The sequence below is a fragment of the Lampetra planeri genome, chromosome 19 (genome assembly GCF_965212315.1).
Source record: "Lampetra planeri chromosome 19, kcLamPlan1.2.h2, whole genome shotgun sequence".
Lineage (NCBI taxonomy): Eukaryota > Metazoa > Chordata > Hyperoartia > Petromyzontiformes > Petromyzontidae > Lampetra > Lampetra planeri.
Window position 1 is genome coordinate 8,698,774 of NC_136125.1, and position 21,152 is coordinate 8,719,925.

The window sequence follows — 21,152 nt, forward strand, 5'->3', positions numbered from 1 at the left end:
CCGAATCAAGAGGCGAATGGCTCACAGGGTTATTCCAAATAAATGAAATTAAATGCATCCAATGAGCACAGTTGGCCACGTACGAAAGAAGTTCAACATCCACCCACACACATACCTGTCAACCCCTTATCAGTGCCTGCTTTATTACAGACCAATTCAGACCCGATTGGTCACCCCGTGCCCTTGTAAATTTAATCATTCATCCTACAAAGTCCCATCACAAGGGAGAAACACAAATATAAAACGTGTTTTGCCCATTTTGAAACGGCTGTACGTTGAAAACTCATTTTCCTTGTTCAAGAATATGGGCAAACCGTTTGGGTTGACAGCGTCTGAATGCATACATTCAGACGCTGTCTTCTCGACAGACCTGTTCTTCACCTGAGGACGGCTGCTTGCGTTGTGGCCGAAACGTCGTGAGAATTATTTTATTATGTTTTATTTTTATTATTTTATTATTTCCCTTCTACGTGACTTTACCGAAAGAACCAAGAAGAGGTATGCATACATGATGCCTCGCCCCATTGTTTTGAAACATAACTTGCCTTCACATGCTGCAGGTGTCGAGAATGCTTGGTTTATTTGTTCTGAGAGCACGACCAGAAACTCAGCTGAGTTAACATTGGGCGACGTCCTTTGAACACCGTGCACGCGGGCAGTTCGATGGTGCTCGGCTTACTTTTCGGAGCCCATGTAGGCTATGGGCGTGGGAAGCCGTAGGAATGTAGGACCAACTGGTTTGTATTAGCTTGCTTGCCCAGTCACACTATAGGGTGGTCACACCAGAGTTGAATGGAGTGTTGTGTTTCGATTTAAAGCTTTCGTGACTGCAGGGATTCATCTTCTTGGTTCTGTCGGTAAAGTCACGTAGAAGGGAAATAACCCAGCTTAAATATAGGCTCCAAGCTTGGTGGTGTTTCATTCTTCACCTGAGGACGGCTGCTTGCGTTGTGGCCGAAGCGTCGTGAGAATTATTTTATTATGTTTTATTTTTATTATTTCCCTTCTACGTGACTTTACCGAAAGAACCAAGAAGATGGAGTGTTGTGTGTCTACGTCTCTACGTCTCTGTCAGCTGACAATTCAGCTCCCTCGCTGTTGGGAACGCAGGGGCGCTCAGCCCCAGGGGGCATAAGTTGGATGCCTGAACCGTGGTCATCAATTTGTGGATGATGAACAGTATTGCTAAATACGCAGGAAATCGCTATTGGAATTGTTTAGTTGGGAGTGTGTCGTACACCCAAAGTTGTACTTCATATATAACGACCTGCTGTCAATCTCCTGCTGGATGAAGGTCTGTACGTACTTTGCGCTTCTTTCGCACCGTACATAGCCAACCGTGCTAATCGAAGGTGTCTGTCATGAGCGGTTGTCTGACCATACTTCGTCCCTATGGTCAGTGCGGACTGATAAAGGAAGGTGCCCGTGATGTATTCAAATATATCGCTCGCCACTGCTGCAAGCTATGGCCTGGAATCAAACGCTCACGCCGCTGGGTTCGCAGCATAATGCGTGAACCCCAGTACTGCACAGCGTACTGCAGTATATGCGAGGTACGTACTTCAATTTCAGTGGCAGGGCTTCAGGCCGATGGCAGAAGCTTGTGTTACATTTATTTGTTTTAGAGCATTATGTTGTTGGAGGAACGTGCAGACGGCTCCGTGAGAGAGGTGCTATTGTTGGCCCAGCCACCTGCCCATGTTCGTCCGCACTTGTTTCACGCTGCTACATCGTGCAGAGCCCTGTTTGGTGCCAGCCACAAAGAAAAATACACCCCGTATAGGCTGAACAGATTTTTTTGGGGCAAGTGCTGTTAGCGAGTAGCACCTATGAAGGGCCGACGCAGCGTACGAGGGGATGGGTGCCCAGCACCACGCCCGACCGCCTTTGTCTCCTGGGTGGCGATGTTTACACATCATGCCAGGTGCTCGTTTGAGGCCGAGTCGACCTAGGGGGAGACCCAGGACCGGTTCAGATAATCCTCGCTGGTGTTGACCGTGAGCGGGAATCGAACTCGGATCGCAGGGCTTCGTAGCGCAGCGTGCTAACCACTGCACTACTGATGCCAGCCATGCGCACACACACCAACGCACAAACAGTCATAGCCAGCGTAGTAGAGGGGTGTTTTGGTCTCCCGGAAACTACCCGTTCAGCTTCCTGATGCAACAATGACTGGAAACCAGGTGACGTGTTATTACCGCTGGTGCCGAGATCCCCCGTCTCCTCAAAGACTTCTTTGCTGGGCGTTGCGGCGACGCAGGGCAGTATTCCATTGACTGGGTACCACGGGGTTGGTGTATCACACAGAGATGGGGCCAGCGTGTGCTTAAGATGGTGAAGTTGCCTTGAGGAGTTAGTACAGAAAGTAGTGACGTGCTACTGCGTAGGTTTTTGGTGGTTGGTGCTTTACAGCTCGCTGATGGATCGCAAGTGTCGCTTACCAATGAATGTGATCATCATTACACCGTGGGAATGGATGGACAGGAAATGTAATTGGAAAAGCAATAACATTTATCTTAAATGATGGAGCAGCAGAAACTTGCTCATGAAATGATGAATTCGTATCCCAGCTGTGGTCAACTAAGCCCATCCTCATCATCATCCGTATGGGGTTGTTAAAATTGGCACTAATAGGGGAGGCTCCACCAATTGGCGAGGACGCGGCTGTGGTTGTCATATAGCGGTTGAAGTCCCTGCCACAGAAATAGGGCATTTTCACCATTGACTTGGAAACACCATACAACACTCGTTTGGGTGGTGAAAGTCCGTTGTGGTAACCATTACACCACAGCAGCGTCCCCACTTTAAATACATAATTTAAAAACAAAAACATTTATTTTTTCTGAACTGAACATTGAGGCGCTTCTCAACTCCTGTTTACAGCACCGAGACGGTGGTGGAAATTCCACTATCCTTTGGCAGGAGCGAGTCTCTCCCGGGGACAACCACTGTTGACTTTCCTACTAAGTGGTACTCATTTTATCGACAACCATTCAAATTTTTCCATTTAAAGCTTTCGTGACTGCAGGGATTCATCTTCTTGGTTCTTTCGGTAAAGTCGCGTAGAAGGGAAATAATAAAATAATGCGAGCCACCTGCTCGACCCCTGAGCCACCTGGCCGGATAATATATAATTTAGTCGGCGCATATTTGATATCATATTTAAACCATGCTGTGTATAGCCTTTGGCCAGGCACTGTATTGGGCTCTGCCAACCAACGGGGGGGGGGTCCTGCTTGTCTTGGCACTAGGATGTGGCTTGGCTGCTCCTACCACTGCTGTCGCTGCTGCTGCTGCTGCCCCATGCAGTGTTTTGCAAGACTCTTGGTGGCGGGGGAGGCTTTGCGATATCAGTGGGGGGGGGGGGGATTTAAGAAGCAGAAGAACCCCATCCGCACGGCTTGAAGCTCCCGTACGTACATGCAGTGCTGGACAAATTGTCCTGCAGCCTGTACGGGCAACTGTGCTGTAAGCGCCACACGTGTCCGTGCAGGTATTTGCTCTCACCGTTTCTTGCTCGATTGGGTATGCGCCGTCTTCTCTACTTTAAGAATTTATCTTGAGTTAAAAATATATAATTACCAGAAGTGTACTAATGCCCCATGTGCGCGTGTTTTTTCTGTGTGTATATATATTTGGCCTTAGCAGTACTTATCAAAAGGGCGCGTGCCCTTTGACCCGGCACTGTCTCGGGCTCCTCAAACCAACGGGGTCCTGCTTGAAAAAGGAACACATTGTCACTTGCAATTGTCATTGTTAACTTGTGAGACTGAACATGGGACATACCGGCGTTTTCCGGTGAAAATGCGATAGTGCGCAGGTTTTAAGTTTTTTATTTTCCATTGTGCTGTAGAGTTCTCCGATGCGTTCTTTGGTTGTGCTTCGTCGTGTGGTTCCGCATGATGCCTCGCGTTTCTCTCGACGCGCTTCTTCACAAACTGAATTCCACTTTCACTTCCTGAAGAAGCTTCCCAGCACGTGACACGGAACAACTCAAACACGCATTGGGAAAAAAAACTCTATTCTATATTGGTATACGTCTAGCAATAGCAGTGGTCATTTGTATTTCTAGCGCTGCGTTTAGCCGTAACACACCTAAGCAGCTTAGACTTAATTTCTGACGAAAAGCCATTTTCTCAATTTCATTCTTTTTTCTTGCAATTACCGTGACCCCCCTCCCCCCGCACACCATTGAACTTGCGTGTGACGTTGGCCGCTCACAACATTCTCGTCCCCTGAACACGTGCGGGTGAGAGGGCCATTAATATTCATGTGGGAGCGGCAAAAAAAAAAATGAGGCTCGGTTTGCTTGCACGGAGCCGTGTTGCCCGCCTGCGCCGAGGGGTCACATTGATATTTTGATGACAGGCGTTGTAAAAGTTCCCGTGCGTTTGCATAATCGTCGCATTTGTATTCAGGCCCGTTGACTTGTGTGGAGCCGGACGCCGGCCGCGGGTGTGTTAATGGTCATCGGTGCTGGACTTGCAATCTTTTGAGGTCATCGGTTCAATCTCCTGGGCTGGCAGTGAAAAACGTGTGTGGGATGCAAGAGAAATGCGGCAGAGAAGTGACATTCTGTGCAAAGTGTCCGCAATGAGGAAGACATTCTGAATGTTGACTGGTACAGAACATTGTATTCAGGGCATGGAATAACGATGGAAGTTTTTTTAACCCGCCCCCCGCTTCTGTCCACCCGGTAGTATAAATGCCGATTGGCTGGTCGTGTGTGGTGGGGCATCTTAAGTGTGAAAGAGGAGGCCAAATACCCTCCATAGAGGGGCTGTCCAGAGCTCCTGCAAGTGGAGGCCACTTGGCCAGCAGGGGCTTGACCAAGCAGGATCAAGGCTGCAACTTTATTTTATTTTGTTTACTGCTGGTTTGCCGGCCTTAACAACACCGCCACAGAGGGATTGCGTTGTCCTCTTTGTGCGAGAAAGAGAGAGCCGTAAACCTGGAACGGTTTCGCTTGTGGGTGGCTTTGTTCCTGACGAATATTTCTGTTTGACCTGTTTGGACTGAAAATAGCATGTCTGCGCTGTCAGTGATGGTTTGTGACCCCGTCCATCTCGCTTGGCTCGTATCGTGGAGGGGACAAAGTTTGCGTTGAGGCCGTTGAGCTCTTTATCTTGCAACGTAACAGATTGCCGTGATTGATCCACTGCTGGAGGATGGCCTCTCGAAGCCGTTGCCATCTCTCAAGGTCCCACGATGCAGTGCTTCATTTGGAAGCTGCACGCACACGAGCATGTTACATTTCAGTGGTGGACGTGCTCGGAGTACATAAACCTGAAGCAGTGATTTAAGATGGATTTTTTTTTTAAAGGTTAAGGAAAGAGGTGGATGAGAACTGGTTGGAATGTTTTGACTTTTTCATATCTTTGTGGTATTTGAATATAAATTGTACTGTAGCAAAACAAATGAATAAAACGTAGAATTGTAGTCCTGTAATAGATTGCGGTCAAAAACTGAGTGAACCAGGACATAGCGGTGAGGTTGTCAATATTTTATCAGCAAAGCCAATTCAAGTCTGCAATAGAAACCGCAGCCATCACGTATTCGGCACTGTTTATTTTTTTTTAAAGCTGGTATCACAACGAATGTCGTTTCATCGCCGAGCAGCTGAGACTTTCAAATGAAACTGACGTTTCTCCCTTGACCCCAGTGCAAGGCCCAGGCTTTGCTCGGTCTGCATAGAAAACGAACCCCCCCCCCCCTCTTCCATTCCTCCTTGGACCCCTTTGCCTCGTGAGCAGCACTGGAGACCCCTGAGTTTGAATCCAGGGAGCCAACTGTGATCACAGCACGTTTATCAAGTCTCGTGAGCGGTGATGGTCTCAGCCCCTGGTCACCAGTGACTGCACACACAACGTAACAAAAAACATTGCATTAAATTTGGTTGTAGCTTGTTTTTGGCTGAAGTCCAGCTCAGAAAATGTAATCATTGTTAAAAAATATAACCCTCTCGCAATTAATGTTACTCCTTGGTGGCAGAGCAGTTCGGGAAGGGCTTGTCCATTTATTGTTGACCAGAGGTCACTTGAAGGGATCTCGGCTGTGGTTCTGTAGTATCCACTTCCGAGCCGTGTTCTAAGTGGTCACGCTGCTCTGCGAGATGTATGAACATTTACTTCATCTCATTGCTATTCCCATAGCCATTCTAGGGATAAACTTTAGAGGAAAGACAAAACACACACACAGTAATGTGAAGAAAAAAAACAAATGCCTGGTGCAGGATTAATGTTAAAGTCTGTTAAGCTCTATACATGGTTTGTTTGGAAAAAAGGAAAGGGTTATTTTATATTGGAAAGTGGTGGTGCAAAGTTAAACCACACAGGTCCCTCCAGGGAAATCTGTGATTGTCCCGTACAATCACTTCTGTTGTTCACCACCGCTGTGCAGCAAACTGCCATCGCGGTTTAACATACCCACCAACCCCTTCCTCCACCACACCTCTTTCCGTACACTCATGCACAGCGTTAATTCCCGCTTGTGGCTCGAATCTGTAAGAAGCGCGTTAAATATTCATGCGGACTGTAGAATGCAATGCAAATATTAATCTCTCTCCATTATCCCGTGGCGCTGTGCTCTTTCAAAGACCAGTCTTGGAAGAAGATAGAATTCAAACTCGTAACTGGACGCGAAGACAGTGTGCAAGTCTGCTAATAGAATCGGCTGTAAATTAAATGTTTGGAGTGCGTGGGTATTCGTATGACTACGTAGTTTTCGTGCGGTTGTGCCCCGTACAGCTCTGGTGTGTTTTTCGGGGTGGAGGTGGTGGTGGTTGAGTATTGCTTCTCGTTTGGGTTGACGTCTGACATTTGACTCGGATTTCATTGAGGTGACATTGAACTTCACGCCGAATTACATAACGGCGCAACCGAAAAAATTGTCGTAGAGCTCTTTGGCTATTATTGCTTGTCGAGGTTTTACACGTAAGTGTGCTAGCCACATGTAAGTTATTTCACTCGGAATACTGTACCCAGCCACATAGCACAGGCCTGGACTTGCAGCTCACATGACTCAGACACACTGTGCTTAGCATGCAAGTGCCAGCTGAGTTAACAAACGTGAACGAATAAATCACGAGAATCTCCTTTATTTACACATGAGGCCTTCTCTGTGTCTCGCAAATCTCTTTCAGGAGGGTCCCCACAACGGGATATTTGGCCAATTCCATAAACGAGTGTTTGGCTTGTGAGAAGCAACCGGCAATACCCGGCAAAAAACCCCATCGCACATACTATGATTGGTGACACTCGGCGCTGCCATCTCGTGATCACCACGCAGCCCCGACACCTACTACACCTGGCAAGCCTCGACGATCACCCATAGAAGTCATGCTTTGGTTTAGCCCTGCTTGGCTTCTCAGCTCTGACAAGATTAGACGCATGTAGGTTGGTCTGGTCACGGGTGATTTTGTCACGCGCATACATCGCCGTCTGTTCTCATGCGCACCATTCAAGGCCATGAATCTATCTTGAGCATAACAGTGGATCTTGAATTAATCAATCTATCCATCATTGCATGCCTGGTTGGTGCCATCGTTCAGTGGCTTACCAACCGCTCAGGTGAACTGAGGGGTTGGTGAGTGCTCAGGTGAACTGCAGGTGAGCACTGCTCCACCTGGCTGAGCTGCATTTATTCATTTTCTTGTTCCGTTTGTTTACCCAGGAAAGCCTCGCCGAGCCTCAAGACTCTGTTCTCAGTAGGGGCAGGGGGGGGGGGCAATGGTGTTCTGGGTGTGTGTGAACCATATTTTCAGGTGAGTTTCTCAGCAGTGGGATGTTTGGCCAATGCCAGTGACGCTCTGTGATTTTTTTTTCTAAGCCATGGGAGGAATCCATAGAAGCCAGACTAAACCCATGCAGAACAGCGGGAGAACATACACACTCCACACAGAAAAGCACCCACAGTCTGGGAACCTAACCCAGGCACTTCTTGCTGGATTCTCGGCAAGCATCATCTTGCTTGCTCCACCTCATTAATTCCCCGGAGCGGACCGTGCCGCTTTGTCCAAACGGGTCTTGACTCCGACCTCACTCAGTCGTGTGCCTTTCCCACGAATTGTGCAACCCGAAAGAACACGCGTGTTAAAAAAAACACACCCAATGATACACAGGGTACTCTTTTGAAAGCAATAAAAGTTTTTTTTTTAATGATGGCTTTGTTATGGAACAAGTCATTGGCTTCACACACAAACGGAATGGAGTGGACCATCGCCATCCCAGCGTGAGTGAAAAATTCAGTTTGTCTGAGTACTTTTCAGGATCTCGCCCTTAAAAAAAAATATGGGCAAATTAATTATAGATTGAATTACGGTCCCTAAATGGTTGACATACATTTCCCAGATAAAAAAACGCGATTTCGTGATTATGCTAACGATCACTGCCCGCATTTAAAGTGTATAAAATGTTCATCTGAAATCGTGTAACGACCATTGCGTGGTTTACAGGGCATCGAGTGCAGTCATTTTGATCGGCACGTCGCCGGCGGTGGAGTAGAGGGATGGGTACTCCCACCAGTTCCAAGGTGCCTGGCCTGCATGAAAGAGTAGGCCAAAATAGCCTCCAAGGTAGCTCCCCCTCTCTCTGTCATGGAAACCCTTCTGCCAGCAGGAGCGTGGGCAAGCAATTGCAGAGCTGCCTCTTTACCATTTTGCTTCTATCCGGGCTGGACAAAATTGTCGCAGGATAGATTGTCCTCTGTGCGCAAGAGAGAGCACGAATGGGGCTGTGAACCATTTATTGTTTCCTTGTGTGGGTGGCTTTGTGGCTGACAAACTATTTTTTTTTTAAAAGGTCATCCTGGCGGTGCTGAGTGTCACAGGGTGGCTGCACCTTTAGGTTTTGCAGTGGCTCGGGCGAAAACAGTCGAGTGCAGGCCTTGGCGCGGCCGCGTGAACCCCACGAATCGCGTTTCACAGCCGGTGAACATTGTGATATGATTGGTGGCGACTTGGCGACGACTTGGCGGCACACGTTGCTGTTGATTGAAATTCCCACTGGTGTGTGAAGTGCAATTGCATTGCTTTGCTTATTTGATAGGGGTGCCAAAATGGTGAGATGTTAACTACCTCGCATGGTATACAGGAGGTTGTGGGTTCGATCCCGACCCTGATGCCTGCTGTATGTTTTTAGTTGGCACGTTCTCCCCGTGGTCGCGTGGATTTTTCTCCGGGTCCTCCGGTTTTCCCTCCACATTTAGACTCAACATGCGTTTAGAGTTGTTTGACTGCTGCCATAAATGTCTACATGATGCCACTTCGTTGAGCTATCATTTGTGATAGCCAGGTTGCTTCCCGATAAAGAGCTGTATAGTTCAGTGGGCCTTACCTGGTAGAATAGAAAAAAATGTTTAAATGGATACACAAGGAGGGATTCAGGGCCGAGAACTGGTTTGACAGCCGGCGCACGCCACTGGAATGTGCACATGTACGTGCGAGAAACTGTCCCACGCTTGTGCCACAAGGGACAAAATCTGTTGATGAGCTTTCTTGCAGTACAATACTTGGGCCTCATGGCAAGTAGGGCCTGGGTTTTATCCCCAATTCTTCACTTATGCCTTATGTCAAGAAGGGCCTGGGTTCGATTACCGACTCGCACTCCTTTCTGCGTGGAGTGTTTATGTTATCTCCGAATGTAACTGGTCAGAATACATCCCAACGCTGAAAATTACCTGCAAATTACTAACCTGGGATTACAGGTAACAAGAAAGCCCCCGACTGCAATGAACAAAAAAAAGATCAGGACCCCCCCCCCCCCCCCCTGAAATAGAGACTCGGTGAGGCTTTGTCTGGATAAACGAACTTCATAGAAATTATAATAAACAATAAATTGCATTTCCTGCTCGAATGAGCGTTGAGGTGGTGCTTATCTCCTGTTTGCAGCCCTGTCCCCATGGTGGGAACATTCCAGTGGTGGCTGGGATATCTATCCGCATGACGATGGCTGTTGACTTCCCCAGGAAGCGGTACCTATTTTATCCAACTTAGAGGTTTGATGGGCTGTGGAGAGGCAGAGGTTTTAAACATTTTGATTTTATTATTCACGTGCCGTACGGTTAGTTGGCCAACACAGGCAGTGCTGCCACGGAGGGTGACACGCTGTCCCCGTTGGTATCTCACTGTGACCAGATCGGCAAGATCTCCACTTCTTCTGTGGTTCCACTTGCCTGGGCAATTACTCCACTAACTTAATAAAGAATGCGTGCCTGTGGTTTGCTTTTTTTCCCCTTTTCCGTCTCTTTTAAAGAAAATAAAAAAACACTTCTACCGTTCATGACATTGAACCGCGGATATGTCTGTGCGTTTAGCATGAATGGCGAACTCTATGCAGCGTCTAAAAACGGATGTCTCTTGCACGTGATGGCCTTTGATGGGGAAATGGGGGCATGTGGGCCCATAGGTGTGGTATTCTTGCCCTGGTGTGGTTCTGTTTGTTCTTGTAAGTTAAAACAAAATATTTACGTCTTGTTCTTTGCCTACTCCGGCTTCGCGAGACGACGGATCCATTCGGAAACCTCGCAGAGCGGCGTGGTCCAGTGTGTCTGCAAATACGCGCGCGGGAAATGGTCAGAGACCTTCTGAAAAAAAACGTTCACGTGGCCACTTTCTCTCGACACAAATCAAGGGGGGGGGGGCCAGTATTTTAATTATCAGGCTTGGAATTTAGGATAATTGATTGAAAAACTGAAGTAAAAAAAAATAGAAACAGAGAAGGTTTAAAGCTTTCGTGACTGCAGGGATTCATCCTCTTGGATCTTTCGGTAAAGTCACTTAGAAGGGAAGTAATAAAATAATAAAAATAAAACATAATAAAATACAATTCTCACGACGTTTCAGACACAACGCAAGCAGCCGTCATCAGGTGAAGAACAGGTCTGTCGGACGCTGTCTTTCCAACAGACCTGAGGACGGCTGCTTGCGTTGTGGCCGAAACGTCGTGAGAATTGTATTTTATTATGTTTTATTATTTTATTATTTCCCTTCTACGTGACTTTACCGAAAGAACCAAGAAGAAAAACAGAGAAGGTTCGCTGTTCAAGTCTAGCCACTGGTGACTGCGCTTGACAACCCGCTTTTAGCAATTGCCTAAATATTTGACCGATAAACTGCAGCTTTTATCAATCTTCAGAGTTCGAGGTCCTCACACGTCGTGTTCCTCTGTGAGCCACGCCTTCGGCAAAAAACGTTTCGGAGCTTCTTTTCAGTCCTTGGCCCTCTGAATGAAAACGCTCCGCCCGAAGAGCTTCACCTGACCGCCTGGATTCTCCCAAAACAAAAGTTTGCCGTCTCTCTTGGCATCAAGTGTGCGAGGTGAACTGGAGATGAGTGCGGGGGGGGGGGAGTTTTGTTTTGTATACATTTTACCCGTACTGGGCTCTGACAGCTCTTTTGTTTGGGGGTGGGGGTCTGCTGTGTCTTATTACAATGTAAGTAGAGAAATAATACTCTTAATTTTTTCGGTAAAGTCACGTAGGTAAAAAATTGAAATAAAAATTAATAAAAATTAAATAATACAAAATCACGACGTTTCGGAGGCAACACAAGTCTCCGTCATCAGGTGGGACCGTCACAGACAGATTTGCTGTATCACTTGCTGTATCACTTGATACAGCAAATCTGGCTGTGACGGTCCCACCTGATGACGGAGACTTGTGTTGCCTCCGAAACGTCGTGGTTTTTTATTATTTTATTTTTATTAATTTAAATTTAAATTTTTTTACCTACGTGACTTTACCGACAAAACTAAGAGCATGAATCCTTGCAGTCGCGAAAAAAGCTTCAAATCTAGAATTAGAGAAATAATGGTGGGCGGCGGAAACTTCGATTTGGACTCTCGATCACCTCGGCGGTACCGGCCACTCGGCGGTACCGGCCACTCGGCGGTACCGGCCACTCGGCGGTACCGGCCACTCGGCGGTACCGGCCACTCGGCGCCCTCACCGCTTGGCCACCCACCCTCCCACCCGGCCGGCCGCCTCTATTTTTAAACGCAGTTGTGGTTTTTCCTGTCGACGCGTGCAAGCACACACATACGCGCAAGAGTATATTTATGGCTTCTACAGCGGAGCGAGCGTGTGTATGAGATATATTGTTCCACCCTTGCAAACGCTGCACCTTTGCATGTCATTAAAAGCAGAATCGTGTTGTGACATATTGGTGCCTTGGCAGCTATTAAAAATTTGAAATGTATCAATTTTGCAAATGGCATTGAGATGGATGTGTGTATTAGCGGTTCGTCTTGGGAAATAAACGTGTCTATCAATATTTTTCATTAGCCCTTCGATTCATCATGCTTATATCTGTGTCGCATTTAGATAGTTGCTTTCCGTAATTTGTCACGTGAAGCCGACGGGGTTAAACACGTTCGTTCGTCAGAGGGTTCCATGTTCGCTTCTGCCACTTGATGCCTCGAAGACAGCAGACGGCTGCGTTCATTCATTCGTTCGGAGTTGGCACTCGTGATGCATGAAAATGAAACACCTCGACTTTATTTAAATTAAACTTGAGAACAAAATATAATTTTCCTCCCTGGCTAGGGGTGGGGGGTGGGAGGGACACACCTCACCACTGCTGTCGGCAAAATTACACATCGTGATCACAAGAACTGCAGTGTAATTATAAATAAAATTGTGTCCCCCTTTATGTACTCGCCAATGCCTCGCTAAAGATTCTCTTTCAGAAGGATCTTGTTTTTGGGTGTTTCGCCAATTTCACGAACGAGTCTTTGCACGGAAGGAATCCTGAGCGTGTGCATGGGCGTGCAAGGAGGCAGCACTCAAAGCTCCGTGCAGATCGACTCACGAACCAGTTGCGGGACTTCTAGATTTGAAGCTTTCGTGACTGCAAGGATTCATATTCTTAGGTTTTTTCGGTAACTTTACCGAAAAAAAACCTAAAAACAGTTGCTGTACTGCCATCTCCTGCCGCCCCCTCGCATTGTTACCCCCCCCCCCCCCCCATTTTGAACACCTGCCTTATATTGCCTGTTGTTTAATCCTTTTTACAAGGTATGCACTTCTGGCCCCCCGTGTGATGGATGGTCGCGCAATGCGAGCATTTGAACGTGCAGTTATCGTGTAAAATGCTTGCCTCGGCTCGGCAGAAGCGTGTAAAACACCGCCTTCCTGCCGTCGCGGTAAATTCATTCGGAGATAATAAAAAAAAGGCGACGTCATGAATCACGTTTCTCCCTCTGCTGGCTTGCAAAGCACGTGCACGCGCACACCGCTTTGCGAGCTATGACAATAATGCAACCGAAATAAAGGCGCGTTCCTTCACAGGCTCCGCCGACAGCCCGTTGCACTTCACGCGCGCCGGCCGGCAACAAGCACCGCAACTACAAAAGCCCCCCCCCCTCTGCAAATCTCCCTTCAAAATCGGAAACCCCCACCACCGCCCTTCATGCCACCCGCGGCGTAGCCAATCACGTGCAGGTCTCTTGTGTGATAACATCCTTCCGCTCCGTGGAAAAGCCGCACACTCATTGGCCCACGCCGCCAGTTGGCGGGTAGATCTGGATTACGAAGTTCGTGTGGCCGACAATAATTATAATAACGAATATGCTTCTCTGTTTCTGCCAGATTCTGTCTCGCCACTAATGTATTATTATTTTTTCTCCCCCCCCCCTTCTGTAGCTGCCGTCTTGTGAGCCACCAGTGACGGCGGGGGGTGGCTGCTTCTGAGCGAGGTTCGCCGCTCCGTGCGGTGAGTGCCGTTGTTTTTGCTGCTCCGGTCCGTCCGTCCCGTGACGTTAAATAGCGACCCACTCCACCGGTGGCGTCAGTGGCTCGTTGTTTGACCCTTGGTGGTCTACGCTGCACGATGAAGATGTTTTCATAAAATACATTGTTTTAAGAAGAGAATAATAGCTTTTGAAAATTCGCTGAACGTACTAAGTACACTCCAGACTGTTGGAATGAAACATTGTTATTTTAAATAAACAAACGTTTGCCAAAGCTCCTCTCCATTGGTGGCCCTGAGCCAATAGTGTAAATGCCACATTCCTAGCACAGCCCACAGCTTCCCATGGATACCCGTGGAGAGGCACGCAGATGATGATGGTGGTGGTGATAACGTAGCCAAGTCAACCCTGGCCAGAGTTTGAACTCACATTCTCACTGCTGGGTGCCCTGCCACCCTACCAGGTGAACTGTGACCCAGAGATGGATATCACCACTGGTGAAAGGCGACTCCCATTATTTTAGGGAGGTGATAATTCAACGAGCCCGTCACCCATTGTACACACGGTACCAGACGGTGCTCCATTATGCCCTACGAATCAATAGAGTTAAACACGGCCAGGCAGCAACACGACGTTCCTGCCCTTGGCAAAACGAGCAATGCACGCTTCAACTACTCTCATTAGTCCATTCTTACTCAGCCTGTCTTATAACGCTCAGCTTGCCTGCGTAAAAATCGTAAATTTCGTTCTGCATATCAGCGTGAAAGTCATATAGAAAGTCATATAGATGGTTATTTATTGGACAATGCTGTTCATTATGGCTAGCATGGAAGAGTAGTCCAAATACCCTCTCGAGAGGGGCTCTTTAGAGCTCCCTCTAATAGAGGCCCTTCTGGCAGCGGTCGTGTGAATAAGACATTGCAGGGCTGCACCTTTACCTTTTATATTAACTTAACATACTTCACCACGTTGCACTGACCAATGTGGTGAAGGGTGGTCAAATAACCCCCGAGATCAATACAGCTTGTGAAAGCCATCCTTCATCCAGCAGTTGATGGATCATGGCTGATGATATTAATTTAACATTAACAGAAAGAAACATGTTTGTGTGTGTGCGGTTAATTGAAAGTAGTTTTCATTAACTTACCCACTCGCTGGCCTGGATTTAGCGCAGCTGACATCCCCAGGCATTATGAACCTCGGCCCATCATCATCATTCCTCGAAGGTGGATAAAATACATATTATCTGGTGAAGCTACATCGTGTGCTGGAAACCCATGAGCTGCCATCCTGTGGAAGTACTGGCCCCCACCATGAAATGTGGAATTTCCACCATCTATTCCGATGTGTGCTGCGCAGTGTGCATTTGAGCATAGGGACAGTGACCTTTTTAATGTGCTTGCAGATGTAGAAAAAATATTTACACTTGTAGATTAACACAAAAAGGTTTGACAACTCAATTACAATCATGCCTTGTTCCAAATTGCATCGCTGAGTCTCAAGCATTGTTAGGCATTTGGCTTCAAAGTATGACAATGAATTGGCAGTGTCAAGTGTCACCTCCCACCCCCCCATGTGTGGGTTTTCTCTGGGTAGTCCGGTTTCCTCCCACCCACGTGACGGCAGACATACATTGTTGGTATTGGCCAAACAACCCAATGCAGGCCCTCTTGAAAAACTATTTTGAGATTCGGTCGAGGGTATCTTGGGTGAATACTTGGCTTTTTATCAGCGAATGCTGAAACTCAGGCAGCAGAGTGGCATTGTGATAGCTGAAACATGGTGTACGGATATCATATTTCACGCCAAGCCTGGGCAGATAATGAAAAACTTGTAATAGCATCACAGCTCATCATAAACAAGGTTTTTTTGTCATTACGTTTTGTATTTTTCCACAATTTAAATTGTGCTATCAGGATCTAGGGCCGGATTAAGGTTCATACTCTTTGTTTTTTTCGGTAAAGTCACGTAGGTAAAAAATCAAATAAATGAAAATTGACACACTTAGGCTATTTCGCTACGTTGTTCCCACCTGAAGAAGGACGCTTGTGTTGCGCCCGAAACGTCGTGATTTAATTTAGTTGTTTTCATTTATTTGATTTGATTTTTTACCTACGTGACTTTACCGAAAAAACCAAGAGTATTATATCTCTACTTACATCGTCATATGACACAGCAGAATCCTTCCAGTCACGAAAGCTTCAAATCTAGAACGGATTAAGGTTATTGTAGGCCCTAGGCACTTCTGCTCCGTAGGCCTTCAGCGATATCTTTCTACGGCTGATACTGCTGCCTCATGTCGCGACTACCGCCGTTGTCACTCGCAATGAAAAAAATCTCTAAAAATTCATCTCCGGTGTGTTCATTTCTCTCTCACCTTATGTAAAAAAAATACGATTGACGATGACATGACTCTGCCACTTTGTATCTTCACTGCGCCTATCCATGCTATATAAATACATTTATTCAAGATGATATCTTGGTTACAAATTTTATCGCACAAACAATCAAAAAAACATGGTTAAATATCCGTAGACCCTTGAGTTGTTTGGCCCTGTCAGGATCTTGTAATGAAAGGAAGAGACGGTGTGCCTCATTTTTCATAAAATGGCTACAGAAGTGATTTTTCACATCTACCCAAAAATCCTTCACGTGCACTTTTTGCTCCTTGCGCAGGAGGGTGTTGCACTTCGCCACGGACCATCAGGCTGATGTTTTTTTCTTCTCAGACTTGGAATTTTAATCAAAGTAGCTGCAATACCATTTAACATGTTGTTGTTTTTCATGCAGTCATCGGTGACCAGGCTTAGAACATAATACTAATTAACAATAGGTTAGCACATTTGGTATTAGTGCCATTCTTATAGGGCAAGGCTGTCACGCAGGTGCTATGTTTCACATACTTAGTCTCTGTAATCCACATTGAGTTATGTGCAGGTAATTTATCAAATTCGTACCATGGCAACGGCACACAATGGCTTACTCTTTTCAAATGACGGTGCGGGATCCTCACGTCGGCTGGGAATAAGATGACCCTTATTTATATATGGCTAGTATTGACCCGGGCAACCTGACGGATTCGAACCGCAAACCTCTGCAACAAGCGGCAAACGTGCTACCACTGGGCCCCAACGATCAACTCGCTTCCCTTGTGAACTTCATTTAATAACGGGTGGCCGAGACCCCGATTCAAACCCAGGAGCTCAACAGTGCTAGCTCGGCATCCAATATTTTAATTAATATTCCTGTGCCTCTTGGTAGGTGCCCTTTGGCAGTAACCCATTGCTTTTGTAATATCCATCAAATGTTCAATGATTTACCAATCGGGCACATTACCAAAGCATACATTTTAAAATTTTCCAACTGGCCAACTCTGAATGTAAATCCATTGTGTTGTTACGTAACCCATATCCGCACATGGGCCGTTCCACGTTTTCGGACAATACCATTATTATAATCATGAAGTGGTTTTTAACTTGGGCATGCTGCAGCAATAGAGATTTGACCATACATCACACGCTGGTCAGTGCGGGGTGCTAGGCACCGTTCAGATATCGCTCGCTGTTGATATTATCCATGACCTGGAATCGGTTGCCAGGATCAAAGCATATAGTGCGCTACCCGCAGTGCCACCGCTCCCTCCATAGGGATTACTTTTTTATATTTAGACTCTTAGGTTGCCTAATCTGGGGAGCGACCTGCATGGCAAACACAGACGCACATTACGCAATCTGGCGACGTTGCTGTGCCACGCCAATAAAGCAAGGCACGTGGGAACAACGAGTTCAAATTGGCCTCATTTACGATCCACAGCAATGGTCTGGAACCTGCTCTTTCCACCTTCGAATGCCGTGAGACTTGAGAGACGTCGAAACCTCCCTTTCTCGCGTCCTCACCGCTCCGGGGGTTGCAACGGCAAGCACTGTTGACCCTCCGGGGTAGCGTTGCATCTCTAGCAATCTAATCTTTACACTGCAAAAATTGTGCTCTGAAGCCTCTAAATATTTTGTCATTTAATTTTAATTGGTGAACTGCCAACTGTGGCTTCGTGTGGCTTTTTTAGTTTTTGTGAGAACAGGCTGTGAGAATGTTTAATCTATCTTTAGATGCCTTTCAGAGTATTTAGCAAAGCGAAACAAGTACGAAAATATCACCAGAACTCAAAATGCTCAGTGCCCAACCCCACTGAACATGCTACTATTACTATTTTTTATTTTACCAGGTACGGCCCACTGCGCTATATAGGTCTTTTTCGGAAGCGACCTGGCCACAAATGATAAGCTCAACGAAGTGGCTTATCATGTGGAAATGCATAGCAGCAGTCAAATAACTCTGAACGCACGCCGATTCTAAATGTGGAGGGAAAAACCCGGAGGATCCATGCGATCACGGGGAGAGAGAGAAACACGCAAACTTCAAAGACACAGGCGTCAGGGTCGGAATTGAACCCACGTCTTCCTGTATACTGGGCGAGGTAGCTAACATCTCGGCGCTGCGGCGAGATGTTAGCAATGCGTGCACAGCGATCTCTGTTCCCTCGCTGCGCGTCGCGAACGTTTTTGGCCCGAGCGTGCTTGTTTGCAGCTCTTTTTATGGTCTCTCTGTTCTCCCAAGGGTTATTAACTTGGCTACAATACAAGGGCATTTACTTGATGAAGGGAAAAGACTATTTCGGCCAACCTTCACAGGATTTCAATATGGAAACAAGAAAAAAATGTTCAAGTCAGCCATGGTTATTTTTATTTCACGGACTCGAGTTCGTACGAAAGTTTGCAGGAGACTCAACCATGGATCGGCAGTTTTTGTTAATATATTTGGCAACAAACAAACAAGCATATGCACCTCTATCGATTTGATCTCACCTTGACTAAAGAGAAGAGTCAACGATTAATGAACTTGGACTTCATCGGCTGAACAGTGTACGTAGGTGCATGGAGACGTGCGATGGTTTTACAGCCACTTGGAGACAGAAGAGGAACACGTGGATCAAAGGACATGTAAATTAGTTGCATCACATTGACTAGTAAATCTGGCTGTGACGGTCCCACCTGATGACGGAGACTTGTGTTGCCTCCGAAACGTCGTGATTTATTATTTTATTTTTATTATTACTTTTATTAATTTTAATTTTATTATTTTTTTTACCTACGTGACTTTACCGAAAAACCTACGAAAGCTTCAAATCTAGAATCACATTGACTGTCAAGAAAATGAAATGGGCTTGGGCAGGACATGTCTTGCATGTGTGTGTACATTGAACTTCTTTCGCACCGTACGTATCCAATCGTGCTATATCGTAGGTGTGGGATAATTTGCCAGTGGTTAAGTCTCATGAAGGAGTGGCAGCCAATGGAGAGAACATGCCCACGAGGAGCAATGTGGTCAGCTCACGTGTTGGTCATAGGTGATTGGTTGTATCGCAAGACCGTGGAAGATGACAATATCTTGGGGAGGCCTTCATACAGCAGTGGATAGATCATGGCGTATAACGATGGCATATATTCTCTTGCGCAGGGCTACATCTTGAGCAGCATAGGGCAGTGCAACAAAATTATTTACGTAATGTCCGTCTGTGCTCCCCTCCACCGATTCAAGCTGACCAGTGTGGTGAAGTATGATCAAATAACCCCCCGATACCCACACGCATGGCTGACCCCGTTAGCCACAAGAGTCGCTTATACGCACCGCGTCGTTAATAATATCATTTGGAAGGGGGGCGCGGAGACAGGTGGGTGGAGTTGAGTGAATGGTTGCACCCCATCTCGTTTGGTGTTCATACTTGGGACACGTGGGCAGGCATACATTTGACGTGTGACTCGAGCTGCGGTGCAGTTATCACCGAGCATCTCTGAGAATCAAAGTCGGTTCGCCCGCTTCGCAATACTGCCGCTCCACACATGCACACGCGTGCATACACGTGTGCATACACGCGCAGCCCATTTGTTTTTTCCGCAGCTGAATGATGAGGGACCTTCCAACGACGTTTCGGTCTTGGGGGTTTGCTTGACCATACTTTACCATGCCGGCGAGTACGTCTTGTGAAGGCGCGAGCGCATAGAAGCGCAGAGCAGCAGTGGATTTTGCCGCACTGGCCTCTGCCTCCCACCACGCTACTCCGTGCATACACATGACTGCACGTGTATAAACGCGAATGCACGTAACGCTGAGAAAATCAAAGTCGGTGCTCCGTTAACGCCACGTTGTTTCGCCCCTCCCCCACCAGATTAGGCGTGAGACGGCACTTTCAGCGGAAATCGGAGCGATATTATGACCGTAGCGGCCTCGGCTACGGATGAGGCCACTCTCAAGGCCGACGTTATGGCGTTCAATGGCACAGACCCGAGCGAGGATACCCCGGCAGGCACGGGCGGCAGCTACGGCGCCGTCTTCCTCGTGCCGGCGTTCATCCTCGTGGGGTTGCTCGGCATCCTCGTGTGCCACATCCTCAAGAAGAAGGGGTACCGCTGCACGTCCACGCCCGAGCCAGGGACCTCGCACGAGGACCTCAAGGATGCCGGTGAGAGGTGGCCACACAGCTCCGCGCCAACTGGCGCGACAGTCGCGCGCCCGGGAGCCCCGGCAACCCGAATTGGATTGCGGCTACGGCTGATGTTGGTGGGAAGTGATATCTGAACTGGTCTTTGTCGTAGCCAACCCGCACTGACAAGTGTGGTGAGGTGCGCTCAAATTAAACCCACGAGCTGCACGGCGTGGGGGAGGCCTTCATCCAGCAGCCGAGTGAATAAGGTCTGCGGATAAGATTGGTGGTTGCACTACGACCATCGCATAGAGCTCCACTCGTGGTTCTGGTTTAATCATGGGTGGCTGCCCAGATTGAAATGTAGCAATTCGCCAGTTCTGGTTCAGCAATGAAACATGGCAACTACGAGCCCACCGCTGTTCCAAATAAATTTTCCTTACCCGCCATAACTATGAAGAGGACGTTTGTCATGAATTCTACTTTTTTTATTTTAGGTTCCAATGAGAAGGCCTCTGAACGTATGGAGTCATTTTGATAACGTAGGTGGCAGCAGATGGTTATGATTCACCGAAGGACCCACTGTGGTGCCCGTGTATGCGCCTGCAACACTAGAATGTGAATATTATTCGTTCGGGCTGCTGCTCCTACCCCTGCTGTTGGTGGCGGCGCTCACCTGTGACAACATCGTCCACGGGCGTAGGCCTCGGCACATCGCGGTTCATTCACCTGCAAAGCTGGCACGTCCGGCTCCTGCCTCCGCCAGCTGAACAAATTAAAACTCTCACTGAAGTTGTCGTAATATTTGCCTTTCTCCTTGCCGCCGTGGTGTAATGGTTGGCGCACCGGATTTGAAATCCAGTGTTCACCGGTTCATTAGAACAATGGTCAAGGTTTTTTTTATTCGCCTTCCCCTCTCCCCGCCCCCCACCACAGTTTGTCGATGGGCAGGTCACGTGTGGTGGGGTAAAGTGTGGGAAGTCACGGCC

General features: G+C 47.4%; 1 protein-coding gene across 10 annotated transcripts in view; it reads left to right on the forward strand.

Moving 5' to 3' along the window:
• LOC144724060 (RELT-like protein 1) overlaps nt 1-21,152 on the forward strand; it is a 52,130-nt gene that overhangs the window by 13,860 nt on the left and 17,118 nt on the right. For 6 of the 10 annotated variants that reach the window (XM_078602903.1, XM_078602899.1, XM_078602900.1 and 3 more), the window contains 2 exons: nt 13,639-13,708; nt 19,909-20,202. In XM_078602903.1, the coding sequence (XP_078459029.1) occupies nt 19,953-20,202 (250 nt within the window). In that variant the 5' untranslated portion in view covers nt 13,639-13,708; nt 19,909-19,952. Of the gene's footprint in view, nt 1-3,428; nt 3,494-13,638; nt 13,709-19,908; nt 20,203-21,152 lie in introns of those variants that run through there. The other 4 variants (XM_078602908.1, XM_078602907.1, XM_078602905.1 and 1 more) reach the window with 2 other exon arrangements.